This window comes from Nilaparvata lugens, chromosome 7, assembly GCF_014356525.2.
Source record: "Nilaparvata lugens isolate BPH chromosome 7, ASM1435652v1, whole genome shotgun sequence".
Lineage (NCBI taxonomy): Eukaryota > Metazoa > Arthropoda > Insecta > Hemiptera > Delphacidae > Nilaparvata > Nilaparvata lugens.
Genome location: NC_052510.1, coordinates 554,260 through 564,593, shown reverse-complemented (window position 1 = coordinate 564,593; position 10,334 = coordinate 554,260). Strand labels below are relative to the sequence as shown.

Below are 10,334 nucleotides of genomic sequence, written 5' to 3'. Positions count from 1 at the left end.
TAAACAAATATGATGATACACAGAAAACATATTCATAATAAAATGGATACTTGTGTACTAACCACTTTTACACAATTGAAGATCGAAGACTATGTAGCAAACTGTGTGTATGTGTGTGTGCTCTACACTAGTACTGGTGAGCTATACCAGTAATAGTTATGCTGCTTTACAAAACCAGTACTAGGAGCTACACACAAGTGCTCCACTGAATGCTCTAAGACTTGTGGACACTGGGTAGGTGAGCTATTTGCAGTGGGCAATGTATATGAAATGCAGTATGTGTGTGTGTGTGTGTGTGTGTGTGTGTGTGTGTGTGTGTGTATATATGCTCAAAACTAGTATTATATGCTTACAAAGCAAGTAACTAGGAGCTACAACTTGCGGCGGTGTGGCACTGCCGGGTGTTTGTGATAATAGTAATAATTCTAATATGCTAGGTAGCAGAGGCTTAGCAGGGGGCTGTGTGCTCAACCGGAAAACTATTACAAGATGCTATAGCAAGAAAAAACGATCACAAGTATGCCAAGTATGAAAACTCCATACACACACATGGGGTGCGATGTCAGTCTACGTTATGTCACTACTTTTGGTGGAGTAACGCTTAGCCTCTTGCTTGGCGTTAATCGGTAGAGCATGAGAGTTATTTTAATAATTATAAAATCTGGTCGTGGTTTTCCTAGGATATAATCTCACTAAAATCTTCATAGGCTCAGACATGAGCTTTCGCAATAATATAATACTGATAATTTATAAATATATATATAAATATAACTTATATCCTATAGTATTGAGGAATAAAATGAATAGTACACCATAAAAAATTTGATACATATATTAACAAATATCTCAAAAATAAATCAAAGCAGAAATATATAGAGCAACAAAAAATATATAATAAAACAAGAAACGAAATCAAATAAAATATCACAGATTAATACTATTTTTGAGTTCTATAGCACGAAACTGTACCATGTGCTTTCACTTCATGATCATATGCATTTGTCTGCATGTAGCTTTGACATCAACTTGCTGTTGCTTGTCGATTTTGATAATCCTATTTCATATATAAACTTCTCAAATCAGAGCATGATAAATTGACAAATCAATAATTAAAATATATATTAATTCCTATGGTTTCTGATAAATATATAATATATATCTCAGGGTGCAAGATTCGGCACCTGACAGAAATAGATCAATCTATCTAATGAACTAGAGCTACATTATATAATCACAAATTAAATTATTAAATTAATGATCATGTGAACACTTGTATTATTTGCTTAGAACTTAGTATTCCTTTTAATTAGTGTATCTTTTTGATATATGAATTGACTCGTTGCTATTCAATAGAATACTTCTTATACCATTTTAAAACTTGCACAAGTATTTTTACCAATTTCTTAATTTTTAAAACCTTTTCGACGAGCTAGCTTTTATTTCTTATTTCATTTCGAAGCACTGAGGGCGCCCTATCACTATTTCAAATATTATTCACTCACGTGCTGGATTTTCTATGAGCTGCTGATGGCGATCCAAACTCCTGGTGGTCCTGGATTATTGGTGGCCGAAGTCATCTCTTCCAAGGGATTAAAAATATTTGAATGACTTTTGCTTTACAATAGGATCACAAAGTCTTATGAAAAAATTAATAATTTGATTTAACTTTAAGTTATTAAAAGGTACAGTAAGATATTGCGCTCTACAATTTTTGGTGACATCTCATGGTAGTGGTTGGCAGGCAAGTGGGCAAGTTCTACTTTCTAATTCACAATTCTCATTTCCGACTTGCAAATTTACATGAAATTCAAATAATCTGTTCCTCCGCCATTCAAGGCTCGAATAGTTCGTGCCAATCTATTAAATTATTACTTATGTTGAACCTTTGATAATTTATCTGCCTTCGGGCCATATCCAAAACATAAACTGAACAACAATAATTCATAAACTCTTATCATTTATAGAAATATATACGAATATATTTAAATTGGCTCACTGTTACCGCCTATCAATTGCTACCATTTGATTGGTGCATGCAAATTATTATAGTATACATGCGCCTAGGAACCTCCTACTTCCTTAATACATTTAATTATTTTTTATCTGGGTTTTTTAATACATTTTTCACATGCAAAGTAATTTTCTAAAGATTATAGGTTGTTTCTCATATTACAACAATTAGCCATGTGGATTTTTGGTTCCTCTAGTTGCATACCATTCGGTTACAATAAATTTCTGCCAAGGTGTTTGGCTAGATTCTATGTTATGCGACTCAGTCGATCATTAGGTCGCCGATCAATAGATGTTTCAAGCCTAACCTCAAATTTTCAATATTTTATATAATATTATATAAGTAGGTAGCAAAATTATTTCCATTTCTATTCGGACGTTATAAATTTAGCCATGATGCCTGATATTATCTAATCTTTAAACGTTATCATACTTGGCAATATTAGCCTATTATTCCACTTAGACCTATAAATTTCTTCAAGTGGGAGTTTTTATTTATCCATCCGAATTTTAATTTGTTACAACCACCATCAAAGTCAGACACATCCATCCTAGCACTGAAAATCAGTCTTGTTTTGGCGGTGGCCACTTTTGTTGTTCTTGTGCTGAGAAAGGAGTGTCTTGTTTTGGCGGGGTGAGTCCGTGACTAATTTCTCTACCTGGAAAACAGTCTCTGGTTGTCGCTTTCAGCTTTTGTCGCTTATGTCAGTTAAGCTGGCAGAATAGCTAGAAGTAAAATGGTTTCAATTTTGGCACAGACTGTACTTTCTTTGAAATATTCTGTTTATAACTTGATGTGACTGTAGAAGTGTGTGTGTGTGACCACCATTGGACAATACTCCTGCATGACATTGTCTCTTATTTAGTTCCATTGTTTTCTCTCTCATTCTCTCTCCCACTCACTCTCTCTCTCTCTCTCCCTCCCTCACCCTCCCACTATCACTCCTGCACCTTTCTCTCTCACTCTCTCTCTCTGTCTCACACTGAAATAATTTGACTCCTTCAAGTTATGTGCCCCCAACTTAATAATACCGCCCGTTGTTCTCTCAATAATATTTGTTGAACGAGCGTTACTAAGTTCTTACTTTTTACTCAAGTTCAAAGTTGTTGCCAGTCTGAGGGTTTGCTGTTTGTTTGAATGCACTACAGTAACTCTAGAAAAAGTTGATAGATCAGCTTCAAATTTTGAACACACACTCTTCGAACCTTTTTACAGGTCAAGTTCGTTGAACAACAAAATATTTGACTCACTTCTTCGTCTTTTTTCAGGATATAAAAGTAACATTGGAAGTACTGCATGAGACAGGATAACTTGCTCCTGTGTGTCTACCTGACTATTATCCTTCAGTAGCATACACATAATATTAATGATACAAATTGTGATGGCAGTTGCTATGTCGTTGGTATTATTGATTTAACAAAATTCGAATTCTGATTCTGAATCATTTACCCATACGGAGAAACCTATGAAGTTCTATGGATTCACGTAGGCCAACAGCGTAATAATAATAGGAAAACAGATTAATGTTCCTTTTCCAAAGATAATTTAACAGTGGGCTCCACTGGGATTCCTATTCAAATTGAAAAAAAATTCTGTAGGTAGCTTCAAAATTTTGGTCTGCCATCTTCGTTTCGTCACATTGAATCAAACATTTTATATGGGAAGGTTTTAATACAAAATTCAAATAAAGAATTTCAAGAGACAATGAATGGTGGAAATCGCTCATCAATATAATAATAGTAAACCGTTTCAAAGATATTCACATTTTAGTGTTGAAGTTTTTGGATATCTGTGATACAGAAATATTGCTCGCCTAGAACAGGATAGATTATTCATCACATTCTTATCATTATCGTTCCCTAGCAACCTATTTTGAGCGTTTATCTAGTAGCTGCTGAGAGAGATTTATGTGATAGATATATACCTGAATAATACAGTACTATTAAATACTATATTCAACTAAACAACGAGTGACCCAAATGAAGCGATTCAAATAAAAAAAAAGAAAAATAGGAATGCGAAAAATATTATAATATTTGGAACTCCATAACTTATTATTTGATAAAGAGACATTTATGGGATTAATAATTTCTGAAAAACACTAATAATTTAGCAATATTGCACTAATTGTTTTAATTTTAGATGACTCTCTCCTGGATTTTTGAGTTATGTGTTGGAGATTCCTCAGTGATTGCTGCATCACCTGAGAAAACTCTGTAAAAGTGATCTCTGTTCGAAATTAACAGAATGCTCAAGTATAGACATTTAGAAGTAAACAACCATTTCAATTAATGTTCATTGAAATCGACCACATCAGTATTTACACGTGAATTACCAGTAGTGTATTGTTAATGTATCGAGATTTGAGCATCTTATTGGTTTTTCTCTCAATGATTGGAATGAATGGCTTAATTGCTTTTATATAATTATGAAAATATCACAGTTTTATACATTCCAGTACAATTATCTTGTTTCACAATCCATTTCTAAGTAGAGCTCATAAGTATCGTAATCTTGCCAAACAATTACCATACAATAATTGTGATTTCATTCAACTTCAGTGGTGCCATTTCACCAAACTGCTAGGGAGGGGGGCAAAAACCAAGAGCTATTGGGGGGGGGGAGGAATACCCCCAAAGGATAGAGGGACCTGGGTTTTCCCCATAAATGTTACATGCGAAGATGTTATATGCTTCATTTTTTCCAATTTTATACAAATGTGGTTGAAGTATCAATACAAACATATACATTATTAGTTATTAAATTCAATCATGAAATATTTATTAGAAATATGGGTCTACAGAGAAGCCCTAAAGTAGGAATACACTGAAACAGATTTCTTAAAAATCATGGAAAAAGATAAATTTTTCTTTTACAATGACAATTTCATTGGAGATCATATTCTAATTGGAGAATAACTTCCAGTTAGAAAGCTAAAGATACATTAAGCTATTCCCATAATTATCAACAACCCTTTACATACATTTTTGATTGCCTGATTGTGCCCTTTCTTTTGCTTTCACTGTGACATCTTGCAACTTGTTAATTCTCACATTGAAATTTAGTCAATAACTCACTTATTGTGCTCTGATCAATAAGTGTACCCATCCTGTTTTCAAACTATACCACAGAGAATAATATATTATTTATTACTCTGTACCCGTATCCATACTTTCAAGGCAATTTTGCTACATTGTTGATACTGTAGGAGGAATTATACTACTGCTGATAAAGAAAAGTATCAAATCATTATGTGACTCGAAGGATTCATGTAGGTAGACCCGCATTTTCATTATTTATCTGATCCTTGAGGGGGGCCTAGGCCCCCTAGGCAGCTGATTATAAGTAAGAATTAATATTGATATTTTCATAATACAGTACACCTGAAAAATTGGCAAAGTTTATGGTATGGGGTGAGGATGTACTCAGCTCTTCCAACTAACATCGGATTAGTTTTGTGCAGTCTACTATAACAGACGTTCCCATATGGATGTTACTATAGATGTATTTATCATCGTATTCAATTTCTGTTTGTTTGTTTGTATGTCTGATGGAATTCGAAAACGGCTCTAACGATTTTGATTTAAGTTTGAAATATAGCATATAGTTTGAAATATAGTGAGTTTGTGATACGAAAATCATCATTTGGATTAGGTCTCATGTTTAGGTTAACTCACTGAGGGAACTTAAAAATGATTAGGTAATAATATTCATCAACTGAGTAGCAGCTGAGAGAGTTTTCCATCGTCAGTTTAAAACAGTTGATCAAGAGAGTTTTTCATCGTCAGTTGAAAACAGCTGATTGAGAGAGTTTGCCATTGTCAGTTGAAAACGAGACAGATGTGTTGAGTCACCAAGTTGACGTCATGTTTTTGAAGTTATTGCATAATTCGAGAAAATAGGTGCAGAGAGCAGCCGAGTGACAGCAACGCAACGCAAATTTGAATTTGAAACATAATGATTGCGGTAATATTAATCAGGTAAATGCTTAAGTAGTCAGTTTTAATATACCTGGGTGATAGAATTATAACAGTTCATTAACTTCTAAATTTCCATCTCTATGTCTTTGTACTTTCAACACTGTTTCTTTGATATTGTTATCTTCATAGACGTGAGGTAGATAGATAAGGGTGGGTGTCTTCCATAAGTAAAATGAAATGTCTATTTCCGACTTCTGTAGTTGAATACTTGTAGCTAGTAGTTCTGTGAACAGTAGAGCTCGTACAGTATTTATAAACAGATCCACAGTGAAGAAAGTAGAATTCCTTCTACTTTGTGACAGATCTCATTGTCAATATGTCACCCCAATTAGCCCTTCGGACATCGGAAAAAAGAAACCGGTACTGTGATGAGAAATCAGTAAGTGTTGAAACGGCCAATGACTGATTGGCATGTATTGACAATGACATTATGACCTGTTATAAATAAAACTGATAGCAGTGCCAAGCTGTAATCATCAAAAGCTAATTTACAAACATGCCAACATACATATACAGACAAAAGCAAATCCTGTCATTGAAACGTAGAAAAATCAATCATCAAAATATTATCATGAAAAAATAACATTTTCCCGCTATTTTGGGAAACAATAACTGTATATCTTCCAGTATTGAAAATGACAATCAAAATGAAAAACAATACTAAAAAAATTTATTATATTCAAAATTCTCAATGTTCAAGTAATTAACCCTCCAGTAGGCCTAGACTACATTCAACACAGTAGAACCTCTATAACTTGTAGCTTACGGGACCAAGCATTTAATACGAATTTTGGAGGGTGACGAATTATATATCAAGCTCTGCAATATCGAGGCTGATAAAATAAAATACGAAAAAATATATTATGGGTACTGATCCCATAATTACCCATAATTGATTCATAATATAACCTCTATGAATGGATATTAGAAAATATTGTTAAATATTAATTTGACATACTTGTAAAATATTTCTGAGATCAATACAACTGTTCATGAGCAAGTTCTTCAACCAAGGGTGTCTCTAGTTATATTATTATATGTGAATCCATAGAACTTCAAAGTTCCCTAGTAGTCTCTATTTGCCGCTGCTGGGAAGCTTTTTTATGACTTTTCCCCCCTCCCACCACCCCCGCACCAATCCTATGTACCCCCCCCACCCCTGCTCCTGCCACACCACCACTGCCCCCTCCCCCGCTCCTTAGAAGGAGAAGAACCTCCCCTCTCTCTCTCTCTAGAAGAAGAAGAAGGAGAAGAAGAAGAAAGTAGTATGAAAAGGATGGTTGATCGCCATCAACTCAGTTGATGGATCAACTCAAGAGTACTATCAACTCAGTTGATGGATCAACTCAGTTGAAGGATCAACTCAGGAGTACTAACAAATCAGTTGAACTATCAACTCAGTTGATGGATCAACTCAGGAGTACTATCAAATCGGTTGAACTATCAACTCAGTTGATGGATCAACTCAGGAGTACTATCAAATCGGTTGAACTATCAATTCACTTGAACCAAAAAATAGAAAGAAGCTTGGATCAACTCAGTTGATGGATCAACTCAGGAGTACTATCAATATGGTTGAACTATCAATTCACTTGAACCAACAAATAGAAAGAAGCTTGGATCAACTCAGTTGATGCATCAAATCAGGAGTACTATCAAATCGGTTGAACTATCAACTCAGTTGATGGATCAACTCAGGAGTACTATCAAATCGGTTGAACTATCATTTCACCAGTACTTCAAGGTAGGTTCTAGAACATCAATTCACTTGAACCAACAAATAGAAAGATGCTTGCATGCTTTGAAAGTAGGTTCAACTCACTTGAATGAACAACAAGAATGAACCTTGTACCATTTGAAAGTAAGTATGTGTCAAGAATAGTATGCAATCATTGAAAACAGCAATTTCTGCTGGATTTGACCAGTTTCAAGAACAATGAAACCATTTTATGTAGATACATTAATTGCAGTGTTGGATACCAGTAACATTGAAACAGATATTCATTCATCAATAGTACCACCCATTTGCAATGGGGCCAGCAGACAACTCTGAATCTTCATGTTCCTGCATCTTTACCATAAGCACCAGGTGGACTGTGGAGTTACTGTTTGAGTATAGAAAAGAAATTTATGAACCATTCAAATCTTTGGAGAACTTTCTTGATTCAATGACTTTGATTTTCCCACATGCTTCAATTTACCTCTGCAACAATGATCAAATGGTTATTCTGACTTTTCCATACAGCCGATGTTACTGTGAAATGGCAGTGCAGTGCAGTTTTTAGTGAATAGCAAAGTAAGTACAATCTATATTGTTTATTATTATTGTTGGTTATTATTTTAAAAGATCTATTCTGATGAATACTTTGTGTGGGGGACTTTAAGATGTCTCCTCACACATCATGATGATCATTCAGTTTGAGACAGAATAAATATTATTTAGAATCTTAAAAGACCCATTTTTGATGAATATTTTGTGTGGGAGACTTTAAGTAAGATGTCTCCTCATCATTATCCTAAAAGAGAATAATGGCCACGCCCACCAGCATTAGAGGCATCAATGGGGGACCTATCTTTCTAGCTCAAGTTGGTCATGCAGGAGCATGGTTGGGGGGTCGTCCACTCAGTGGTCAGTCAGTCAGTTCAATTACTGATCAGTCACTGTTCAGTCACTGTTCAGTCACTGTTCACTTACAGCTCACTAGAAGCTGCAATGAGCTTGGATATAGTTGTTAAAGTATACATAATAAACAACAAGTAAATAGATATCCACCGTGGTGTAGTGGTTAGCACTTCTGCTTTCCATTCTAGAGGACTCGAGTTTGAATTATTCATAAGGACTTGGGGTTCGAATCTTCTTTGTATATATGGGGATGTAAGATGTTTGGTTAAGGAATGTAGGTAGGTAGGTAGAGTGTAGGTGTAATTGTTTGTAAACCATTACACCACGATGGATATCTTTTGTTTAAATATGATTCAACATGAAAGTTTTCATGTTTCAGCTATCAATCATCATTCTTCAATCATGTTGGCTACAAGCATGTACCAAGCAGCGCTCTACCTTGTGCTAGTACTCAGTGCTAGTGCATTGGATCCAAAGTACAGGACACAGGAATTTCTCACTTCAAGGGAACACGGACTGGATACATCAAACATCCGTCATATGCAACAGTGCCTGCTAACATCAGGGATTCCTGCTCTACGTGGTAATCAGTCAGCAATCGATCAATTGTACATCGATATCAGAGACTGGTACATGAATATGGCTGGGGAACGAGCTGTGGTGGGATCTCTCTGCAAACGAGTCCACTGCGTATACAATCTGCACACCCGTCTTCACCCTACATTCACATCGTTGGACTTTCTGGAAGTGGTTGTTGTAAGGTCAGTCGAGGTCTGTGCACCGTACTGTGAAGAACAAGCATCCATTGTTATTACTACTCCAGTGAGTACTGCAACTGCTACAACAACTCTTGCTGCTATCATCACAACTACTCAAGCTAGTACTACAACTCCTGCTAGCACTACAACTCCCGCTAGTACTACTCCAACTAGTACTGCTGCTACTACAACTCCTACCACTGTGCCAGACCCAGTAACAACATCAGCCTGCAGTGGAGCAAGTAGACATGCGTGAGTGTTGAGACTGTCTACTAGTAACCAGCAACCAATGGATCATACAACCATTCCTAAACTTTGGAGATAAGGACCTGCCTGAACTGTTTGGAAAAGCTCAAAACTTCTTGAAGACATTGACATACATATTTCATGATGCTGAAGTATCAAGCTGCTGCACCAATCTATGCGAGGGAGCAGTCATCTTGAAATTCATGTTTGGCAGAGGATTTTGTGAAATAAGCAATCGACTAGGAGATTTGTATCACTGGATAGTTCTTGATATATTGGACTGAAATATTATCTTTGTGCACTATATCTATATATTTTCATGCATACACTGTGAATAAACATCAAGTAATACCACAATTGTTGCACATTTTATTCCAAACAACCTTCAACTTCTAGAGTAAGCACAAGGTGTGAGATAAAGCATAAATTACATCCTATACTGTTAGTCATTCAATACAATAGGAATCATCCTACTCTGATAAACTTATCTTTATGCAGGAAGTTGGTTAATCATGACTTCCGCCAACATCATGGTCTGATGAACTTGTTGCCTATATGATGATATTCATTATAAATTAGAAATCAATTTTAATGAACTAGAAGTAATAAGAAGTGAATATGAATCGAACCTGCACTATTGCAATATAGATATTTATCAGTTGATGGATCAACTCAGGAGTACTATCATCTCAGTTGATGGATCAACTCAGGAGTAC

General features: G+C 35.4%; 1 protein-coding gene across 1 annotated transcript; it reads left to right on the top strand.

Annotated features, from left to right (window-relative positions):
• Positions 1-8,130: 8,130 nt before the first annotated feature.
• On the top strand, positions 8,131-9,932 carry LOC120352516 (integumentary mucin C.1-like). The gene is made up of 2 exons (XM_039433396.1): positions 8,131-8,287; positions 8,994-9,932. Exon 2 carries the CDS (start codon positions 9,017-9,019, stop codon positions 9,626-9,628), a length of 612 nt encoding a protein of 203 aa, XP_039289330.1. The 5' UTR covers positions 8,131-8,287; positions 8,994-9,016; the 3' UTR covers positions 9,629-9,932.
• Positions 9,933-10,334: the final 402 nt, after the last annotated feature.

Excerpts from the sequence above, each read along its gene's own strand:
- LOC120352516 (XM_039433396.1), top strand. The coding sequence starts at position 9,017 with ATGTTGGCTACAAGCATGTACCAAGCAGCGCTCTACCTTGTGCTAGTA.